Below are 24,841 nucleotides of genomic sequence, written 5' to 3'. Positions count from 1 at the left end.
CTGCCAGCTTCTGGAATAAGAGTGGGAGAAAAAACAAACTTCAAACAAGCAGAGGCATCATGGTGGACCCAGCAGTGGCTCAGTTAAAGAGAGGCCATCAAATAGAGCACATGCCAAGCAGACGGCCTCCCCCTCTGCCATGTTCTCCAGATGAGAGAAAACTGAAAGCAGCAGGCGCTAACTACCTTCCTAACCAGAATCCAGCGGGTGCAGGGCTTCGGTGACCGTACTGGCCCGAGGCAGGGAATTTGTAAGACCTTGTTCTACATCCCTCCAGAACCTACATCTCTCAAACTCAGCGAGGCACATACGTTCACAATAGTGGCCAAAATACAGGCGGTATGCCTGCGGCGGGAAAAATGCAAACACTTATAGAAGCGACATGCTTTGAATGCTGATGAGGCACCTTTACAAGTCCACTGCACTGAGCGTTTCAGAGGGCACATCGTAGGCGGCTTCTACCCGCCTGTATGTGCTTTTATTTAAGGTGCTGTTTTGCTCTCTGGCAAAAAGACTACATTATTCTGCCACATATCTGCAGCTTTGATTTTTTCTCCTACAAACACAATGCCAGGAATCAAGTCTGCGATTGCCGAGTGTACACTAATGACTAATGACCTCTTAGCTATGCAAAAAAAACAAAAAAAAACACACAGCTATCTAATACACTAGCCCACCATCACCAAGGCTCATCTCTCAAATACAAAGTCTTGGTGTTACCACTGGCCCAGTCAAGAACCCAACACAGTTCATGCAGTATTTCTAAGCAGGGTGAGGTTGGCTTGTAATTTACCACCTTGCCTGTGCAACAGCAACTCCTACTCTGGACATTTGTGTCAGGGAAATGATGTGCTAAATTGTGGATCAATAAAAAAATAGGCAATTTTTCCCTAAAACTAGGGCACTACTAAATTTAAGGGAAAATGTGTTTATTTTTTAAAAATCACAGACGTCACAGATATATAAGAAATAAGCCACATTTAAAGGCAGTCATAAATTAGGGACAGTGGTAGCCTAGTGGGTAGAGCTTTGGGCTATCAACCGGAAGATTGGCAGTTCAAATCCAGGCTTTGCTATGCAGCCACTGTTGGGTCCTTGAGCAAGGCTCTTACTTAACCCTCTCTGCTCCAGGGGTGGCGTACGATGGCTGACCCTGCGCTCTGACCCCAGCTCCCAAACAAGCTGGGATATGCGAAGAAAGAATTTCATTGTACTGTACACCTGTATATGTATATATGACAAATAAAGGATATCTTATCATCTTATCTTAGAATTATTCTTATAAATTGAATGATAGAATAAATGAAAGCTACAATACACAGCACAGCTACCTTAACGGTTGAATATAAACCTAAAACATCCAACATCATCCGTGTTTTGACGACCTCTCTATAGACATTTTGACTAACCGATTGCTAACTGAATTGCCGTAGGATTAAAAGGACGCCTCATAGTGCAAAATAACCAATAAACGTGAGCCACTTGAACCCTCTGCTAATGAAAAATGTTAAATCGCCATACACAAACTTTGAATTTTACTTTTTTTTTTAATTTGTCCCAATTTTCCTTCCAATCTAGTCATACTCAATTACCCGATTGCATTACACTTCCTCTCTGCTGATGCTGATCCCCACTTCTGATTGAGGAGAGCGAGACTGACACACGCCCCCTCCGACACGTGCAGTAGCCAAGTGCATCTTTTCACCTGCACGAGGCGAGTTCATAGGGAGATCAGCTTTGTGTATAGAGAGCCACACCCTGATCGACGCATTATTCCTCGACTGTGTGCAGGTGCCATCAATCAGCCAGCAGATTTATGAGGTCCCTAACTGGCTCCCACTCTGTATGAACAACAGCCAATCGTTGTTCATGTAGCCGCCCAGCCCAGCCGGATGGCAGAGTAAAACTCTGCAACCGTTCTCAATAGGAGACGTATAAGGATAAAAACCCAGCAAAATAATAAAGCGACTTTTGTTTTGTTAATCTAAAGCTGAATTCAATCATATTAAAGAGCTACAAAGCCATGACAAGTGATTCCTACAATGTCACGGTTCTAACTGAAAGTGGAATTTTGTGCTTCACTTCTATCTATGGCGTATGAACACTTTGTCTCATTGGTGGCTCTTTAAAAAGTTTAGCAGCCAACTGGTTCAAAGTTTAATCAGATTGAACTTTGAGCTCAACAACGAGCTGTAAAAACTGAGCGTCTGAGGCCAATGTGCACGATATGCGACGCTCAAGGTGAGCAGCCGAGTCACTTCACAGAAAACAGTCAATGCAGCCTTAGCAAAATCATCTCATACATCTCATTTGTAATGGTTGTGTTAATAGAAATGCTCTGTAGTGAATTAATCACATCGTTAGCTTCAGGCTAATAGCTGACGTAGAAAAATGATTCAAATACTTTAGTCTTGACCATAATAAGAACTCCATCTGCTGAACTGACATATCACAGGCAAAACACAATGTACGCTCCTTGGTTTCACTTTGAGTAAGATTTAGTAATAAGTACACTGATCAGCCATAACATTAAGACCACCTCCTTGTTTCTACACTCACTGTCCATTTTATCAGCTCCACTTACCATATAAAAGCACTTTGTAGTTCTACAATTACTGACTGTAGTCTATCTGTTTCTCTGCATGCTTTTTTAGCCTGCTTGCACCCTGTTCTTCAATGGTCAGGACCTCCACAGGACCCCCACAGAGCAGGTATTATTTGGGTGGTGGGTTATTCTCAGCACTGCAGTGACACTGACATGGTGGTGGTGTGTTAGTGTGTGTTGTGTTGGTATGAGTGGATCAGACACAGCAGCGCTGCTGGAGTTTTTAAATACCGTGTCCACTCACTGTCCACTCTATTAGACACTCCTACCTAGTTGGTCCACCTTGTAGATGTAAAGTCAGAGATGGTCGCTCATCTATTGCTGCTGTTTGAGTTGATCATCTTCTAGACCTTCATCAGTGGTCACAGGATGCTGCCCATGGGGCGCTGTTGGCTGGATATATTTTTGGTTGGTGGACTATTCTCAGTCCAGCAGTGACAGTGAAGTGTTTAAAAACTCTATCAGCATTGCTGTGTCTTATCCACTCATACCAGCACAACACACACTAACACACCACCACCATGTCAGTGTCACTGCAGTGCTGAGAATGATCCACCACCCACCCCTGTGGGGGTCCTGACCATTGAAAGACAGGGTGAAAGGGGGCTAACAAAGCATGCAGAGAAACAGATGGACTACAGTCAGTAATTGTAGAACTACAAAGTGCTCATATACGGTGAGTGGAGCTGATGAAATGGACAGCGAGTGTAGAAACAAGGTGGTTTTAAGTGTTACAAGGTGGTTTTAATGTTATGGCTGATCGGTGGGAACATCAGGGAGAGCTACAACAGCAGAAAACCACATGGGATTTTGATTCTTCCAGGGTTAAAAAAAGGACGGTTGAAGTTTTGGAAGAAAGGTTGCCTGGTCTAATGATCTCAATTTCTGCCACAACATACAGATGGCGGGGTCAGAACTGGATGTAAACAGCATGTCTGAACAAACACAATCTGTTGTGTTAACAGCTCAGGCAGGTAGTGGTGGGGTCATGGTGTGGGGAATTATTTTCCTGGCACGCACTGCGCCCCTGATACCAATCGCACATCATTTGAATGCCACAGCCTATTTGAGTATTGTTGCTAACCATGTGAATCCTTCTACGGCCAAAATTTCCATTCTTTCCAGCACGGTAACACAACGTCCCAAAGACCAAAGTCATGTCAAACTGGTTTTATGAAACTGATAAGTTCTGTGTACTTCGGTCAGTCGTCTTGCCAGTCTCTAAATCTAATGAATGCACCACAATATTGCTGCACAATCAGATCAACATGGACCCAAATCTCACATTTTTTAACACCTTGTGAAATTTATACCACGAAGAACGCTAACCACTCATATAGAATATGATAGGATATAGTTTTCAGCCATTGCACCCTTGCAAGAGGGTTAAGGGCCTTGCTCAGGAACCCAACAAAGAGCCCAACGCACTTTAGGACGTGCCCATCAGTCACCTCTTCCAAAAAACAGCTAAAGATTCACCTTGTTCTTACCGCTTTTCCTGATAAGTCATTTTAATTTGCTTAGGTTTTGTTTTTTTTGTTTTTTAAAAATTTTTACCCCTTTTTCTCCCCTTTTAGCGCATCCAATTGTTCAATTAGCATCGTGCTTCCTCTCTGTCTATGCCGAACCCTGCCCTGACGGAGGTGATTGAAGCTAACCCGTATCCCCTCCGAAACACGAGCAGCAGCCAGATGCATCTTTGCCACCCACACATTGACGAGTTTGGCGCCACCTAGCGTTGCATGCGGAGAGACACACCCTAAGTGCACCCCCTCCCATCTCTGTGTAAGCGCCTCCAATCAGCCGGCAGAGAACACAATCACATTCTGACAGAGAGAGACCCACATCCGGTTCTTTGTCCCACCCCCCACATGAGCAACCGGCCAATCGTTGCTCATATAGCCACTCGGCTTCGAACCGGTAAAGCAAGGCTGGATTCGATACGACGCTTCTCAGAATCCAGCCCTGGTTGCAGCGCGTTTCTTTTTACCGCTGCGCCACCTGAGCAGCAGGTTTTGTTTTATTACTTTATATTTTCCATTTATTTTAAATTGATTGTTGTCGGTTATTTTTATTTATTTATTTATCTTGATTAATTTCCGTGCTGTTTTAGACCTGTAATCGTACAGTAATTGTGTTCTTGAGTTTCCTGAAAGGCGCTTATAAATAAAATTGTATTATTATTATTATTATTATTAACAATGGTGTCACAGCAAAACTGGGATTTAAACACACAACCTTCCAATTGATGTCCCAAAGTTCTACCCACTAGGCTGGGGGGTTTTCACACTTTTTTCAACGTTTTTACAAGTCAAAACAAACAATGCATCAAAACACAAAATGAAATATACTTTTTTAAATGCATTTTCTCCCTTTTAGCGCGTCCAACTGCCCGATTGAGTCATGCTTCCTCTCCACCAATGCCGATCCCTGCTCTGATTGAGGAGAACAAAGCTAACCCACGCCCCCTCCGACACGTGGGCAGCAGCCGTATGCATTTTGTTACCTACACTTTGACGAGTGGATCAGCGCTGTGTACGGAGAGACACACCACGACAGCACTCTTTTTCCCGTCTCTGTGCAGGTACCATCAATCAGCCAGCAATTCGAGATTATGAAAGCTTCTTTATCATTTTAGTTGTTGGTCATAGTAGCAAGCAAATTTATATATGTTGTAGTTGGATTATAAATCTGATAAGCTCTGCAATCCAGAAAATAAAAACTGTATCCTTACCGTCTTCAGTTTCCTGCCAGACGATGCCCTCTAGGTTGACACTGGTGCCGGGTTCGCAGGGCCCTAAGCATTCTGGTTCCGTGCTTAACGCCACATCGGATGTGTTGACAGCCACTGAACGTGTGCGCACCATCAGCTGCTCACATGGAGAGGCAATGTCATTGCTCCCCACCGAGGCTAAAAGATGAAGCGGAGGATGGGCTGGCGTAGAGACCGGAGACTCCATCTGGGGGAAAGAGGGAAAAAAAATATTTAGTAAGACCCAGAAGTAACCTACAGAATGAAGTAAAAACTTTAAAGTTTCTGTTTTATAATCAGAATGAAGATGAAGTCTGTTCTAATTAAGAGCAAGAGGTGCAGAAAGCACAGAAAACTACAGGGGGAAGCTAAAACCATGTCAGGGTGTGAACATCGACCCACTCGTTCAATTAAGTTCAGGAAGCGGAGGTTAACAGTATTGGAAGTGAGTGGTCAGGATCTATAAATGAATGTACCTCAAGTAAAAAGCCATGACAGGAAGTAAACAGAGACAGAGAACCTGCATCCAGAAGGCAAATCTGTTAAAAAGGTTTAGCAGGGGCGCTCAGGTGGCACAAAGGTCTAACACGCTAGCACACCAATCCCACTGTGAGTGGGGGTTAGGGAATTTGTGGTCACATGAAGCCTAGCGTGGATCTACATGTTGGAACCCAAAACTGGCAGGTGATAAAAAGTGCCAGATATTCCACTAGCACACCAGCGCCAAGATTCTGAACACCCCGGTTCGAGTCTAGACTCTGCTACCGATCGGCTGGGCGCCACCCAGCTGGCACAATTGGCAGTGCCTGCAGCAGACACAAATTGACCACCGTGTCTGCTGGGTTGCGGAAATGACTGGACTAAGTGAGTGGGGTCTTCAAACGCTGTGCAAGGACCCTGGTTAGCAGATGCGTCTGTGCAAAAGCACGGGCATAAAGAAGGGGTCCGCTAGGACCGCACACGCGTCGGAGGGCACGTGAGAAGCAAAATACCCTCCTCAAATGCAATCGGTGATCCCCAAGTGGCACAGTGGTAAATCCGCTAGCCCACTACCACTAAAATCTAGGAGTGCTATTAACCTGCCGGGCGTCTACAGGCAACAGAGACACGATTGGCCGTGTTTGAGTGGGGTGGACTGGCGTCCTGTCCGGAAAGTGTTACTGCATTGCGCCCAAAAGTGGGCCTGATATGTCCCTGACGAGAATAAAATGGTAATAAAACACGAAAGTAAAATTAATAAAAATACTAAAGCACAACAGCATGACTATAAGAAAATTATTTCATTAAAATAACATCACAGATGGAATTTTCAGTCGGAGTAAAAGCTCAGACAGAAAGCGTGGAAAGACAGAGGACTGAACACGTCTGTTACAGAATAACATTTGGCATAATTATCACATTTGAGTGAGATCATAACACACTAAAAATTTCCATTACTTTCTTTGAGCTGCAGTGAGAAACATAACACCAGGGTGAAAATCTAATGTCGTTTTAACCACTCGGTGATTTATGTTCATCAGGACTTGCCAAAGCAGTGGCTGGTGTGTGAACAGCATGGGCAAGTCATCATCCAACTGTCAGCTCTCACTGAAAATAAAACCCCTTACATCCCCCACAGCCTCGCTCGGAGAGATCCTTCAGTCTGCACTGGTCTGAATACATGACAAGCTTCAAACTGAATGAATGAACATTTCAAACAGCAAAGAGCTTTTGCTTCTGTTTCAAACGGTAAAATGTATATATAGATTTGTATTTATTTATTTATTATTCATTAGGATTTTAACGTCATGTTTTACACTTTGGTTACATTGATGAAAGAAACGGTAGTTACTCATTACACGAGATTCATCAGTTCACAAGTTTAATGTCAAACACAATCATGGACAATTTTGTATCTCCAGTTACATGTCTTTGGACTGTGGGAGGGAACCGGAGCTCCCGGAGGAAACCCACGCAGACACGGGGAGAACATGCAAACTGCACACACTGCCCCACCTGGGGATCGAACCAAGGACCTTCTTGCTGTTAGGCGACAGTGTTACCCACTGAGCCACCGTGTCACCCAATCATGTCTGTGTAGAGCGAATCAGCACTGAGAAAACACACTGTTCATCACCCCCACCCCCAGCATAATCAATCATGTCTGTGTAGAGCGAATCAGCACTAAGAAAACGCACTGTTCATCACCCCCACCCCCAGCATAATCAATCATGTCTGTGTAGACGTCAGACAGGCTGATAGCGACACTGAGATTCAAACCCTGGATCTTGGCAACAGTGGGCTCTCATTTTACCGCTGCGCCACCCGTGTGCAGTTCAAATATGTGTAATATGTATGAGGGAATCAGCACTGAGAGAGTGCACTGCTAACCCCCCAAACGCGTAACCAATCATATCTGTGTAGACACCACACAGGCTTGAAAGCGACACTGAAATTCGAACCATGTATCTCAGCAACAATGGGCTAGCTTATTTTACTGCTTCACCACCCGTGTGCAATTTGTGTAATATGTATAAGCACTGAGAATGCACTGTTCATCACCCCCACCCCCAGCATAACCAATCATGTCTGTGTAGACGTCCAACAGACTGAGAGATTCTTCAAACCCTGAATCTCGGCAATAGTGGGCTAGCTTATTTTACCACTGTAATAAGCATGAGTGGGTAAATTTAACATGAGTACATACTGTCACTGATGTTTGCTATTGTAGGACCCAAATTTCCCTTGGGGATAAATAAAGTCCGTCCATCTATCTATTATAAGTTTACATTTACTGACCGAGCAGCTACCTTAATATAAATGTGCATTAATTATCTCTGAACTGCACTTCTGATATCACTTACCCAGCAAGTTTTAATAGCTTCTACATCAAGTAGCAAATCAATTTTTCATTTTAATAATACTGTTTATATAATGGTGGCACCATTAACAACAGCAGCTGATTATTTATCAGCTTCAAATTATTCATCTAAATCAACATGGTGCCAGTTTGTGGATGTTTGGTTGAAAGCACAATTATCTGAGCATCCAGCCTCTCCAGTCATTTACTGTCTTATTATCTGTTTACATCTTCGTGATGGAAAGCACTGCATGCCATCCAGCTTCAATCTGTTTGACCAAAACAGCTTTCCAAACATCCCTATTATGAGCAAGCTGTCTCATGTACACTGGTAGAAATTCAAGAAAGGGGGTTTGTGTGGACTTAATACCCCGATTCTGCTACTACAATCCAGCTGGCTTAATCAGGTTCCTCAAATTGTTTCAGCGCATGTAATGATGTCCAGTGGCACGGCCATCGGCACAAGCCCAACCGTGTGAGTCAGAGATAATCCCTTCCAAACCTGAACAGTACAACCGTACAAACCAGAGAGCCAAAACAGAAACCGTCAAGGACGCAACACCATTATGTCTGACATCCTTAGATGATTAAAAAAGATGTAAAAACAGAGTAGACTGACAAAATAAGGGAATATCAGAGATGCTGTTTTGTTTTGACATAATATTCAGTTGCTCTGTTCCACCTAATAACAATAATATATTTGATAAAAATGAGTCAATAATAATCAGTATGAACTAAGCTGAGTTCTCTGAGGATCACTTGAAATGATAAACTGCACCATGTTCTTTCAACACACTATAAAAAGTGCAACATGAGGTAAATGATGAGTAACTGAGTAAAAACATGCACAAAAAAGCCCAAAATGTAATACCACTCAATATTTCTTCCAGTCTGAGCTTGCTGAATTTATCTAGGCTTAAAGGCGCTTTCTGAGAAGTGTGTTTATTGTTTCTTTGAACACTGGGAGGTTTTGGCTGTCCGTCAAACAAGAGGCTGGGTAGTGAACACGAGCAGTAAGGAATCATTCCGACACATTTGAAACATTTAATAACAACGGAAAAAAACATGCTTTGGAGCATATACTGGGTTTAAAACGGGAAAAAGCTTAATATATAGGGCTGCCGCGATTGGTTGATGCATCATTTTAAAACTACGTTTTTATAAATGATTCTTTTTAATTTCTACAACGTTTCCATTCATATAACCATTCATATGATTCCCTCAGCACTACTTGCTGCATGCATGACCTAAGTCGAATTTGGTCCAGTCACTGGTTGCCGGCATTAAGCGCAGTCTTAAAAAATGCCGTCAGAAGCCGATTGTAGAGAGCTTTCAAAGAAAAGCTAAAAGTTTGCCAAGACCCAAATCATCAAAAAAAGTTTGGGAACACCTAAAACTGGCACAAAACTAAAATGTGGTTTGTACACTGTTTTAATGGTACCACAGCAGCACTAGCGCGATGCTGAACGTCTTGTTCCTTTAAACTTCTTAATCGTGGAGATCTTGGAATAGCGTATTTCTTAGCGAGTTCAGTTAGGGCGCATTCACACGCGCTGCGCACTTGCTCCGATGGACTCGCGATTCTTGCGGTTGCTGCGGCGATCAAAGCGCAAAAAGCTTCTCACATAAATGCGCCTTAACGCTAACCACTGTGTTTACATCGCTTAGAATTTAAAGTACGTTTTGAGTGAATGTGCAGGTTAGAATCTGGGCTCATTCTGTCTTTACTGTACGTTGGACAAGTTTAAGCGCTTTGCTTTGTGTACGGAATGCCATAAACACGTGCTGCACTTTGTTTAATATGGAGCACTTGAGAATTTGATAATATGGACATAAACCCTGTTTACATCTAGTTTCGTGCCATATTATTATGCCGTACAGTTTGTTCTTAAAATAAAAAGTCTAAATGAGATTCTGAATTAAATTTTTTGAAGGAAAATTAATCGTTAGATTAATCGACTAATCGATAAAATAGTCTATAGATTATTATTATTATTATTATTACACTAAACAGTCGGTGTAGTTAACAATGTGTATGAATTCAGTCATGGCCGTGTGTTATTATCCCAGTAAGTCCCAGTTTTGCCACACTAAACATCATTATTCTGATTCATGCAGCCTTTAATAAATACTGCAGAACACACACTGGAAGATAAATTGATTTAATTAAGTTTTTTCGCATTAACTAAAAATCAAATGATAGTGATCATCACACCATCAATAAAAATTATGTTTTGTAGTTTTTTACCTTTTACATGGTGATTTTAAATGCAATGCAAATTTCTTTTAACTGTTAGCCAGTCTTTATTAGTTGACAATTAACCAATAACCGACAAGCGTATGCCGTCCCAATATAACACACATCACTGAGTTTCACATCGACAAGTCCTCAACACCATGAGCAAATCCGTTCAGTATCATGTTGACATTCCGACAAGTCAGTGACAAACAGTTCATTACAGGCGCTAACTAAACATGCTGATCATAATTAATTAAGATGCAGTCGTATTTCATAACTCTTTCTGACAACGTGGCTAGCGTGGTTATAATAAGATGATAGGCAGAGTTTTACCTTTATACTGGAGCATGATGCAAACTATCCACATTATTTTTATAAACAATGACTTTAGATGTGAGTTTAACATGCAGTCAGACTCCAAACTTCAGCAAAACAGATTCTGTTGTGATTTGAATTAAATTAAATGATCAATTATAAAGCCTAAAAAAGTTAATAATAGAAACTCTGTCTGTAAGCAGAGCTGACGCTGAAATCAGCAAACTGAATTTAAAAGACATTTTAACCAGCAGCATTAATTGAACCATGATTTCTATGTTGGTTGTCTGTTAACTGGTTGATCATAACATTTACATTTACATTTTTGGCATACTCACTAACTAGAAATACAACTGAATCCAGTTTAACACAGAGGTAACAGTTGTACTTCTGTATCTGCTTCAACGTCTTCATGTACGTACTAGCCTATCAGCCGAGCACCGCAACTAAAACTCAACCCACACTCACACCTGTACCAACCAATCACTGCAGACGTTTGTAGTGATTTGACATTTCTAGTTTACCTAATGTGAAGCACCTTACGACCAATCAGAGGCATTCATGTCTGTACAAACTGCAGCATAAAGAAGGCTTCATTCCGAGACCTGCTTTTAGCACTGAAAGTAAGAGCAGTAGTTCATCATGCTAAACTGTTTAACACGACAGAGGATAAAAAACCACACTGGTTTTCCAGACAGACTGAGAAACGTACAAACACTCATTAGATTCGAGACGGCAGCTGCACCAGCACACATTTAACACTTCAAAGCCCAAGTGCATTTCACTCGCTGAGTAACTCCCAGTGTGTTAAAAGGGATGTAAAACAATCCGGCATTTCGCGGAAGAGAAAACAGCGTTACAACGTCGACACTGTTGTACATCAAATTATCACATCTACAGTAACTATTTATTGAAACGACTCTGATCAGAAACACGGTCGCTACTGACTAAGCTTTTAATGGACAGCGTAGAGATGGAGGAGCGTATCATCCTTCACTTTTTTATAATTGTCATGCAAGACATTACCTCAGGGGTTATCTGATAAATTAAATAAAAAGAAAAGAGAGGGGGAATGAGAAATATCGCATAAATATGAAATCACATCATATCACATGATCATAATTTATCATGTTTGCTTTTTGTCATTTTTCCTAAATATGACTCTCTCTTATGAATTTCTATACACCGATTAGGCATAACATTATGACCACCTTCCTAATATTGTGTTGGTCCCCCTTTTGCTGCCCCATACGCAACAAACTGCGATGCACTGTGTATTCTGACACCTTTTTCAGCAAATTGAGCTACAGTAGCTCGTCTGTTGAAACAGACCACACGAGCCAGCCCTCGCTCCCCACGTGCATCATTGAGCCTTGGCCGCCCATGACCCTGTCGCCGGTTTACCACTGTTCCTTCTGTGGACCACTTTCAATAGATACTGACCCCTGCAGCCCAAGGACACCCACAAGAGCTGCTCTGACCCAGTCGTCTAGCCATCACAATTAGGCCCTTGTAAAACTCACTCAAATCCTTATGCTTGATCATTTTTCCTGCGTCTAACATCAACTTTGAGAATAAAATGTTCACTTGCTGCCTAAAATATCCCACCTACTAACAGGTGCCGTGATGAAGAGATAATCAGTGTTATAATATACAGGGGTTGGACAAAATAACTGAAACACCTGTCATTTTAGTGTGGGAGGTTTCATGGCTAAATTGGACCAGTCTGGTGGCCAATTTTCATTAATTGCACATTGCACCAGTAAGAGCAGAGTGTGAAGGTTCAATTAGCAGGGTAAGAGCACAGTTTTGCTCAAAATATTGCAATGCACACAACATTATGGGTGACATACCAGAGTTCAAAAGAGGACAAATTGTTGGTGCACGTCTTGCTGGCGCATCTGTGACCAAGACAGCAAGTCTTTGTGATGTATCAAGAGCCACGGTATCCAGGGTAATGTCAGCATACCACCAAGAAGGACAAACCACATCCAACAGGATTAACTGTGGACGCAAGAGGAAGCTGTCTGAAAGGGATGTTCGGGTGCTAACCCGGATTGTATCCAAAAAACATAAAACCACGGCTGCCCAAATCACGGCAGAATTAAATGCAGAATCAACTCTCCTGTTTCCACCAGAACTGTCCGTCGGGAGCTCCACAGGGTCAATATACACGGCCGGGCTGCTACAGCCAAACCTTTGGTCACTCGTGCCAATGCCAAACGTCGGTTTCAATGGTGCAAGGAGCGCAAATCTTGGGCTGTGGACAATGTGAAACATGTATTGTTCTCTGATGAGTCCACCTTTACTGTTTTCCCCACATCCGGGAGAGTTACGGTGTGGAGAAGCCCCAAAGAAGCGTACCACCCAGACTGTTGCATGCCCAGAGTGAAGCATGGGGGTGGATCAGTGATGGTTTGGGCTGCCATATCATGGCATTCCCTTGGCCCAATACTTGTGCTAGATGGGCGCGTCACTGCCAAGGACTACCGAACCATTCTGGAGGACCATGTGCATCCAATGGTGGTGCCGTGTATCAGGATGACAATGCACCAATACACACAGCAAGACTGGTGAAAGATTGGTTTGATGAACATGAAAGTGAAGTTGAACATCTCCCATGGCCTGCACAGTCACCAGATCTAAATATTATTGAGCCACTTTGGGGTGTTTTGGAGAAGCGAGTCAGGAAACGTTTTCCTCCACCAGCATCACGTAGTGACCTGGCCACTATCCTGCAAGAAGAATGGCTTAAAATCCCTCTGACCACTGTGCAGGACTTGTATATGTCATTTCCAAGACGAATTGATGCTGTATTGGCCGCAAAAGGAGGCCCTACACCATACTAATAAATTATTGTGGTCTAAAACCAGGTGTTTCAGTTATTTTGTCCAACCCCTGTAGGTCATAATGTTATACCTAGTCTGTGTATATTAAAATACTGAATTGAATGTAATAAATCTTAATCTAATGGGAGTGTAGCAGAAATATAATTGTTTTTAATTAATTAACAATGTTACAGTAACATATGGAATATTCTGTATTATTTTTTAAGCATTTCAAATCAAACAGCTTAGAAATTTCCATTTGTCAATGTTATTCTCCTCCCCAAAGAAAGAAAACAAGCTAATAAAGGACAGCAGCCAACTGAGAAGTGTAACGACAGTAGGGCTGAGAACACACTGCATGTTTAATCTACACTAGATGTGAAAATGGGATATGGGTGTGATATGTGACGGGACTTGGCCTCAAGTGAACAAAAGCCCGTGTTTGCCTGGAGTGTTCGTACTATTCATTATTACTTTTTCCAATCATTTCCAGTTTCTTGAAGCTTCTTAATACTTCTTATTCTTTACCAGAGCACTAGAGGAGCAGCTTGACTGCATTTCAGTATACTGTACAATTCTGTACAAGCATAATGACAACCAAGTTACATTTAACTGAACTGACAGCACTTAACACTCAACACTATCACAGTTTCACAGATCTGATGTATTAACTAACTTAAGAATCAAACAGCCGAAAAAAAATAAAATAAACAATGAGATGTGTTCTGTAAACGTGGCCTTTTATAACTGTAATTATGCTGCGTTCAACGAGCCTCTAATTTAATATTGCAACATTTCATTCTTGTAAACAGAGAGTAGGAAACAGCCGTACTACTGTATCTGCTTCAAACATGTACTTGTACTATCTGCAACTAAAGTACCACCCACACCCTGTACTAACCAATCACTGCAGACGTTTGTAGTGATTTCTGACACTTGTGGTTTATCAGAAATCCTTCTCACTGGCCTTGTTACCAATCAGAGGAATTTTATGCCTTCATAAACTTTATTCTTCACTTTGACAATTTACAAATCTATCAGTTTTACGGATCTGCTGTATTAATTGACTATTTAGAATCAAACAGCCGAAAAAACACAATAAATAACGTGTTCTGTAAACGTGGCCTCTTATAACTGTAATTATGCTGCATTCAACGAGCCTCCAATTGTTTTTTCCAACATTTTATTCCTGTAAACAGAGAGTAGTGAACAGTTGTACTACTGTATCTGCTTTTAACATGTACTCATACCATCTGCCCTATCAGCCGAGCACCGCACCTAAAGTTCCACCCACACCCATACCTGTACTAACCAATCACTGCAGATGTTTGTAGTGATTTGACACCTCTGGTTTGTATGAAATCCTTCTCACTACCCTTGTTACCAATCAGAGGCATTTGAAGCCTGTACAAACTCTTACAAAGCTATCACAGTTTCACAGATCTGCAGTAGTAATTGATTATAAGAATCAAACAGCCGAAATACAGTTGTACCTTGTAACTTAACGTCCCCTAAACTCAAAATCTTTGAAACTCAATGCCCTTCATTGAGAAATTTGTACCCTTAAACTCAACGTTTCCCTTAAACTCAATGTGTTCAGTTTGTTTTTTAAAACAGTATTAATTTAATTTCAGATTAACAATAAACAGTTGCTTTATTCAGCACTTGGCTTGAGCGGTGAGGTAAAATGTCATCAAAGTGTGAATATGAGACGAATCTGCATTGTGTGAAATAACAGTCAGATTCACTCTGAAAGCTCCAAGTGTATCTGTGTTTAGCTGTATTTTCCTCCTGTTTCACTTTTAAACTTGTGTTACAGCTCGAGGTTCTGAGAGATTGTAAGAATCAGCTTTTTATATTTGTGTTATTTTCAGTGTAAAAATGTTAAAAACAACCCCATTATTTTACATTAGCCTAAAATATATGCAAGTTAACGGAACCATGGAATGCATTAACAGGTTTCCCATGCATCCTTATGGGAAAAAATACCTAAGCGCCTTTTAAACTCAACGCCAATTCCAGAACCAGTTGACGTTGAGTTTCAAGGTACCGCTGTATAATTAATGAGATGTGTTTTATAAATGTGGCCTCTTATAACTGTATTTATGCTGCATTCATGAGCCTTTAACGAAATTTTCCTACACTTATTCCAGTAGTCTGAGTTGTTTCCCATAAGCATACCAGGTTTTTAGCTTGAATTTTTTACAAAACCTGGAGTTCTGCGCGTTGGTCTCTTTGGCATCTCCAAAGATGCTCAAGCGTTAAAAACTAGCTATATTGCACTTTTTTTGTTTTGTTTTACAGCACACGTCCCCCCCATAGCCTAGTGGTCATCATAAAGCTTTGGGTTTTTCCCTTTTTAAATGGTCACTACTAAGGCATACGAGACCTCTTTGGACAAATCAGAGGCTCGGCTATTTGCTAAGCAGTCAGTCGAACAGGAGGTTCAAGAAAAAAACAAGTTGATCAGAATGATTCACTGTGGCGCCCTTTAAACGACCCCTAAATATAAGAGTAGCCAAAAGAGGTAAAAAAAAAAAGTTCTTATTTTTACTGCAACATGAATGACTTTGTAGGCAATGTGAGTGTTTTACTGATAACTCTGACATTTCTAGACAGCTCAGTGTGCCATAAATCAGTAAGTGCAGAAAAAAAAAAACAGTTCTACTGTATATTCCTGTTTGGTGAGTAAAGAAACACGTTTTTATTTATCTATTTATTTAGAAGTTTTACACAGAAATTTAGACATATCCATTTTTCCCTGCACTTAAGACTGACCCACCCAGGCCAGAAATAAACAATAATAAGATTACACAGTGGAGACGTTTTAGAAACTACCGCCTGCAGTAATTCATGTTTTTGAGGAATCTGTAAGCCGCCGTGTTTGAGGATCGTAAAGCAACATGCTAGCTGATCACAGACAGACGAGAGAAAGCGTCGGAGAAAAGACACTAATCCCCTTTATCCAGTTTCTCAGCAACAGTGTCTCCTTGTTTACCTGTTGCTAAGAGGACGGCTATCCAACATTTCCCACTAGACCTCTTTGAAGGAAGTCATTTCGAGACAGTAAAACAATCGCCTCTCCAGGCAGTCAGCAAAGCCCAATCAATCAATCAGTGGGTGAATAAAAGTCCGTGCCTGGGGCGCAGATTAACTGACACGATCAATGTCGCTTACTGGAAATCAAACTATGAATGAACCAATCTGCTTGTTTATCATCAAATCAAACGCCAATCTGCACTTTAATAATTTTTAAAAGCTGTTTGTGCCTAAATGTGTCTATTTTTCTTTCAGACTGAGATCTTAGCACATACAACCTTAGTCTGGTTGGAGGTGAGATTTGAACCCAGGGCTCAAGGAGCCATGACATTGTGCAACACGAACTCTACCAGCTGTACCACCACACCACACCACACCACACCACACCACACCACACCACACCACACCACACCACACCACACCACACCATTCCATTCCATTCCATTCCATTCCATTCCATTCCACGGTTATCAATAAACCACAGATTTACTACATATTGATGATTGTTGTTGATACATAAACTGCTTCAGTGCTGGATGAGCATCTGTACTGATACAGTATCAGTCCAACACTAAGGATGCATTCACATGAGACATGGGGCGGTACGGTGGCTAAGTGGGTAGCACTGTCGCCTCACAGCAAGAAGGTCCTGGGTTTGATCCCCAGGTGGGGCGGTCCGGGTCCTTTCTGTGTGGAGTTTGCATGTTCTCCCCGTGTCCACATGGCTTTCCTCCCACGGTCCAAAGACGTGCAAGTGAGGTGAACTGGAGACACTAAATTGTCCAAGACTGTGTTCAATATAACCTTGTGTAATGAGTAACTACCGATCCTGTCATGAATGTAACCAAAGTGTAAAACATGACGTTAAAATCCTAATAAACAAACAAACAAACATAACACATGACAACCAATTTGCTCTAGCTGTCCGTTGTTTTTCCTTCAGAGTGAAGCGGGACCGGTTACCTTGCTCCGGCGCTACCTTTAGCCACATCTGCCGCTCTGCAGAAGGTTTTTACATCTTGTTGCAGCGCTCCAGGTTCAATATTAATGAACTTGGGCCCAGTTTGCCACTGACATTAATAAAGCATCGCCATTGAGGCAAAGTGTTTATATGACGTATGCAGTGAAGCACAGACGTGGCAGACAGAAACTGAATCTGAACTTTTGCATTCTACCTTAAATTAGAACTACAGCATTATAAGGAAAAATAAGGCATGGTGACTAGTGTCTGTTTGATGCGAGTTGAATGCCATGCTAGCCATTAGATTATTTTCCCTACTTAGAGGAACAGTTTAAAGCTAAACTGCATCTTATTTTTACGTTACAGTTCAACAATTGTTTGGGGTGACACCTATATATGCAGAATCTATAGAATTGATAGAAACTTATGGAGTGTGCATAATGACTAGTGAGCTATTAAATGTGGAGACTGGAGTTTCCTCATCCTGGAATCACCTCTCATGGCTTCGTAGCTTCAATAAAATCTAATGCACCCTTAGATTAACGCAATAAAGCTTCAATAAAGCAATCAAAGCTTCACTTTATACTTTCGCCAGGTTTTATCTTCTCATGTCTCCAAATGATGACCATTACTGGAGTTTGTTTGTATGAACAAAATCATACATCTCATCATACATCATACATATAGGGCTGTCGCGGTGAAAGAATTTCCCCTTGCGATATTCAGACGCGGTATGCGGTGATATCGCCATTTTTTTGTTTTTGAAAATTACTTTTTGAAAATTTATCTGGATTTTAGAGCTATATAAACAAGCTTTATTGTTAGGTTATGATTCGGTATATTATTGCTTTATAATGACAAAGATGAGACAGCTTTAAGACCAATGAAATGCGTGTTTAATGTTAAATACAGAACACAGCAGGGATGCGCGTCTTTTCTCTATTAAAAAAGGTTTAAATTAAGCTTCTAGCCTAGGCAAGATATACACTGTGAAACGAAAAAAAAGTGTTTAGGCTAAATATTTTAAATGCACATCTAATCAAAATATGGTAAAAAAATTGAATAAAGAATAAAGTCTGTAAGAGTTTAAACCTGCGTTATCATGCGCGCTAGAAGAACCAACATGTTCACCTGATGTGGTTTGAGAGGATCTGAGTGGGGTAGCGATGTTCCCCTCGGTACTAAAACTCTCTCTGATGGTGTGTGTGTGCTCGTTACACTAATACACACGTGTACTGTACTTACATGCGACTTTACACAGCAGAGGAAATCTAGCCCGGTTATCGCGCCACTATTAACTATCTATTTAGTAGGTGTAATTAACATAACAATATATACTACATTTTAAGTTATTATTCATTATAATACATTTTTATTCAACGAAAAAATACATTTAAATCATTCCAGCAAGCGAGCAAGAGAATATTTGCAGGCTGCAATGCCATATTAACCGTCATTAAGTGTTTTAGTACGCCGAGGCTGTTTGAATATAGTCTAAATTACAAGTATTTTATTGAGTGTGAACTCAATTTAATCATTAATAAACTTGCCTATAATTAATGTTCCAATTGTTTAAATTTTAAAACACAAAGCCTGACACACAGCAGCAACGCATGGAAACAGTTGTTGGGAAAATGTCGCTCTTAGCTCATTTTCATTATGAATTTATTTAACATTTATTACGCCCGATTGTAAGAGTATAAAACAAGATGGACCCTGCACCAATAAAAAAATAAAAATAAAAAAAAAAAAGAGAAGGAAGAAAGAAAAAAAACGTGAATATCGCGGTGATGCGGTTGCTTGGCATGCCCTGCGGTTGGCTGGTCTATACCGCGATATTTCAAAATTGCGGTTAGCGCGACAGCCCTACATACATCCATCTCATACAAAACTGTAAGTTTGTTTGTTTATTAGGATTTTAACATCATGTTTTACACTTTGGTTACATTCATGACAGGAACGGTAGTTACTCATTACACAAGGTTATATCAAACACAGTCCTGGACAATTTAGTGTCTCCAATTCACTTCACTTGCATGTCTTTGGACTGTGGGAGGAAACCCACACAGACACGGGGAGAACATGACACGGGGAGGACAGTGGTAGCTCAGCGGTTAAGGTACTGGACTAGTAATCAGAAGGTTGCAGGTTCAAACCTCACTACTGCCAGGTTGCCACTGTTGGGCCCCTGAGCAAGGCCCTTAACCCTCAATTGCTCAAACTGTACTCAGTTAGAATTGTATGTCGCTTTGGATAAAAGCATCCGCTAAATGCTGAAAATGCAAATGTAAACATGCAAACTCCACACAGAAAGGAACCGGACCCTCCCACCTGGGGATCGAGCCCAGGACCTTCTTGCTGTGAGGCAACAGTGCTACCCACCGAGCCACCGTGCCGCCCACAAAACTGTAAGTGAATAAAATGTCAGTACTAATACTGACTGTCAGCCAATATTGTGGATCGTTTCCAATGGGAAAGGTGTGAATGATAGTAATACGCTTCTAAAATCGCACTGAACGAAGCACAAAGCGCTTATCATGTCAAAGTCTCTAAATTATTTTCATTTCAGTGGCTTGTTGCTTAAAATACACGAGAAGAAGAAAAAATAGACAGCACAAATGATTGAAAGGAAGCATTTGTGTTTGTAATTTGTTCTGTAAACACACTGTTGGTTCAGTTTTTCATTTTTCAGCTTCACCGATTTCTGAATGGTGCTTTTAATAGCTGGAACACAGAGGAACCACTGAGGACTATTTTGTGAATAACAGATAACGTGTTGAACCTGATCCAATACTAACGCTTGTATGCTTTGAGTTCAGGTCAAAATAAGTCCAATACAAATATTCCACGCTGGATTATCATGCATTTAAAAATCAATCAAGAACTTAAGGTAGGACTGGCAACAACCTATCCTATAGATTGTTCTGTAAAGAGGTTCTGTTTATGACACTAACCAGTGCCAGTAGCAGTATTAGTGAGCCTTTTGTACATACTGGAAAACCGAAAAACCTGAGCTATATTTGAGCTGAAACTAAATGTGTGAGCAGCCAAAAAAAGCTCATAATTTTTACTGTAACATAAATTACTTTGTAGGCAATGTGAGTGTATTACTGATAACTGACATTTACAGACAGCTCAGTGTGCCTGAAACCACTCACTCACTGTCTTAACCGCTTATCCAATTGTTGGGGGTGCTGGAGCCCATCCCAGCTTTTCAATGGGTGCAAGGCACACAGTAACACCCTGGACGGGGCGCCAGTCTATCGCAAGGCAGACACACACACATACACACCCATACACACACCCATTCACCTACAGGGCAATTTAGTGTCTCTAATTAACCTGTGGGCGGGAACCGGAGGTCCCGGAGGAAACCCACGCAGACACGGGGAGAACATGCAAACTATGCACAGAAAGGACCCAAACCGCCACGCTTGGGGATCGAACCCAGGACCTCCTTGCTGTGAGGTGACAGTGCTACCCACCGAGCCACCGTGCCGCCCGTGTCTGAAATCAGTATTCCTGCTGGGTGAGTAAATCAACACGCTTTTATTTCTTTATTTAGATGAAGTGGACAACTGAAGTTAGCACAGGCAACAACCTTTTTTATAGATAGTTCTGTAAAGATGATCTGTCTATGACATTAAGCAGTACCATTTTTCCTAGAAAATCAAAAAACCTGAGCTATAACTGAGCTGAAACATCTAGCAGAAACACTAGCAGAAAGCTGTTGGGTCATGCCTTCAAGAAGAAATCCATCAGCTCTGTTTTGCTGTTCCTTCACTCGCAAAGATCACGGATCAGACGTCTCATTTCAAGCTCTTCAAACAAGCTCCTCATTCTTAAGCATATATTCCACTTCCCCTTAACAAAAGTAGCTGCTGAGCTGAGCTGATATTTAATCAGACATGAAGCTCTGATAGCCTGAATAAACTGAACTGCTGGATCTCCCTACCTGCCTTTCTTCTAAATCAGATAGACCAAATCACAACTGATAACTAACTACCAGAAACTCTCCGAGCTGAATATATAGCAGAGCACTGGATAACAGCAGCTGCTATCATCAATGTTCTTCAGCAGACAGACAGAACGCAGATCTGACACAAACTGCAAAATGATCAGAAAGAAAACCACAGGAAACTGATTTACCTCGGGAGAAATTTGACCCAAAGCTGCACCGATTACTCATCATCAAAGCCTGCTATTTCCAGATTTGACAAGACGATTCTAAATGAGGAAATTCAAGCTTTAAAAAAGTAGCCTGAGCTTGTCATTATGGACAAACTGCAAACTAGGAATGTCTTTAACACATTTTTCCCCATTTGGCGACCAGTAGGGGATGCTTGGGAAAACATATTGGCAGGCTTTTGAGTATATTCTGTCCAGTTTTATTTTCCCCATGATGCAATCATTAATACAAACCTTTTAAGAACAGTGAAGTTAATATCATAAACGTCCTGGCCAGAAAAAGGTCATGATTTGGATTTAAACAAGATTGGAAAAACACAAAGTCCCCCCCCCCCTTTCACCCCGTGGCTATAACAGCGTCTGTTCTTCTAGGAAGGTTTTCCACATGATTTTAGAGTCTGTGTGAATGATTGCTTTTAAGTTAAAAGAACATTTGAGCAGAGGACTTGGCTCGCAAGTGACATTCCAATTAATCCCAAAGACTGGGTTCATGTCAGTATTGGTACAATAAGCCTTTTTAGATTGTTTCTAAGCTGGAAACACAGAAATGATTTTATGGACCTAGAAATGAGTAAAGATGAGACAGCTGAACATAATCATTAAAAGAGACAGCAACCATGTAGCCTTATATGGTCGCATGTTGGTAAAAAGCTCATTTACATCTTGCAGGATTTGCGTTAATGGCTGTGTTTGAAAGTCTACTCGCATACTACCCGCATACTGATGGGGTCCCAATTCAGTATGCAAGCAAATAAATTTTGTCCACTACGCGAAAATTACCTGTATGACTGGACAAAATTTCCAGTATGAGACAAGAGCTATCTTAATGGGGAACTGCATACAGTCATGTAACAGAGACAGTTTTAAAAACGCCACTAAAAAAGTATGGTACTGTAATATGGTTTGCTTTTGTTGTGTACTCGAAACTAAACTGCATACTGAACTCAATATACACTGATCAGCCATAACATTAAAACCACCTCCTTGTTTTTTACACTTACTGTCCATTTTATCAGTTCCACTTACCATATAGAAGCACTTTGTAGTTCTACAATTACTGACTGTAGTCCATCCCCTTTCATGCTGTTCTTTAATAGTCAGGACTCTTCCAGGACCACCACAGAGCAGGTATTATTTGGGTGGTGGATCATTCTCAGCACTGCAGTGACACTGACATGGTGCTGGTGTGTTAGTGTGTGTTTTGCTGGTATGAGTGGATCAGACACAGCAGTGCTGCTGGAGTTTTTAAACACCTCAGTGTGACTGCTGGACTCAGAATAGTCAACCAACCACAAATATCCAGCCAACAGTGGTCTGTGGGCAGCATCCTGTGACCACTGATGAAGGTCTAGAAGATGACCATCTACAAGGTGGACCAACTAGGTAGGAGTGTCTAATAGAGTGGACAGTGAGTGGACATGGTATTCACTCATACCAGCACAACACACACTAACACACCACCACCATGTCAGTGTCACTGCAGTACTGAGAATGACCCCACCAGCTAAATAATACCTACTCTGTGGTGGTCCTGGGAGAGTTCTGATCATTGAAGGACAGCATGAAAGGGGGGTAACAAAGCATGCAGAGAAACAGATGGACTACAGTCAGTAATTGTAGAACTACAAAGTGCTTCTATATGGTAAGTGGAGCTGATAAAATGGACAGCGAGTGTAGAAACAAGGAGGTGGTTTTAATGTTATGGCTGATTGGTGTATACTAAGTGCAGTATGCACTATGTAGTAGGTGATTCTAACACAGCCAGTGTCTAGTGTGCAGGGGGTCACATGACTGGTTAGACAGTAAAGCAATAATCCACCAGTCTGAAGGAATTACTATCACAACAACATTTTAAATGATCCCCAAAAGAACTGTTATGAAGTTACACAAATCTTGACTTGGCAGCGTAAACCCCTCAACTCTCTCCTATTGCACATTGTTTTTCCTTTTCTGAGAGAGTAAATAGCTAATTTTTATGTCAGATTTTTAAATAGGAAGACATCAGTCATGAGAGAAAAACATGTACTTTGGTGCTCGGTTCCTTGAAGGAATCTTGGTTCAGACCTGCACAGCGTGAAACGGATAAGCTGTTTCCAATTTGCTAACCCGAGTAGTCCGAGCGATTGCTCTGTTTCTAAGACTTTGATCTTTTGGCCAGCCAGCACACTGGCTTCTATCCAGCAGGTGCTTGGAGCGCCATTTTCCAACTCGGCCCTGTCTAACCCTCCCCCATCTACTCTCTCTGTCTCACTCTCTGTGTGTCTTGAGTGCAGCTGGCCAGCTTTCTCTGTATTGTTTACTGCCTGGGAGGGGCATGGCGGGGGGAGGACAGAGGCCCCTGAGCTGCCCCTCTTCCTTCAGCGAAAGAGTCGCGACCCACATTCCTCACGGTTGCCGTCTTGAGAATGAAAAGGGAAAGGGGAAACGAGGAATGCTGGCAGGTTTTTATTCTGTATGTAGACATGGTGGAGGAACTATTGGTTCTGCAAATTCAACACAACAGCTGTTTTAAGGTGTCGGTTCTTGGGTTTGCAGTTTTAACATAAATGCTTTCGCTTTCTGGACATTATTTCTTTGGAACTTTCAGTTGCCCATATACGTGGATAGTGCTGGACAATAATTCGATATTGATATATATCGCGATAGAAAATGTGAGTGAACGAGCATCCACAGTAAAAAAAAAGAAGCAGTAGAAATAGTTGATGAGAGGAAATACTAGACTCTTTTTTTCTGTATTCTTTAAGCACAACACCTGATATAGCAAATTCTGCAGCAACTCTTAAGCACTTTTATATTCTTTATCCTGGTTGAGCACTTTTGTTTGAAAATGTTTACATACAAATAATAATCAGTCCATGTTGTGGATTAAAGTTAGTTAAGACCAGAGGTGGAAAGTAACGAATTACGTTTACTCGCGTTACTGTAATTGAGTGTACTTTTTAGTTTTTTTGTGTACTTGTACTTTTTAAAGTAGATTTCACAGCCTGTAATTTTACTTTTACTTAAGTATGTTTTGTATTAAGAATTGTAATTCGCTACATTTTAAATAAGATCCGTTACTGAGTAAAATAATAA

The 24,841-nt window shown here is 41.3% G+C and overlaps 1 protein-coding gene across 2 annotated transcripts in view; it reads right to left on the bottom strand.

Annotated features, from left to right (window-relative positions):
* Positions 1-24,841, bottom strand: part of LOC134331143 (zinc finger protein 609-like) — an 89,411-nt gene that overhangs the window by 19,036 nt on the left and 45,534 nt on the right. For both annotated transcript variants that reach the window (XM_063012428.1, XM_063012427.1), the window contains exon 3: positions 5,340-5,565. In XM_063012428.1, the coding sequence (XP_062868498.1) occupies positions 5,340-5,565 (226 nt within the window). The remainder of the gene's footprint in view (positions 1-5,339; positions 5,566-24,841) is intronic.

The sequence above is a fragment of the Trichomycterus rosablanca genome, chromosome 17, assembly GCF_030014385.1.
Source record: "Trichomycterus rosablanca isolate fTriRos1 chromosome 17, fTriRos1.hap1, whole genome shotgun sequence".
NCBI lineage: Eukaryota > Metazoa > Chordata > Actinopteri > Siluriformes > Trichomycteridae > Trichomycterus > Trichomycterus rosablanca.
This window is presented reverse-complemented; position numbering and strand designations above follow the sequence as displayed.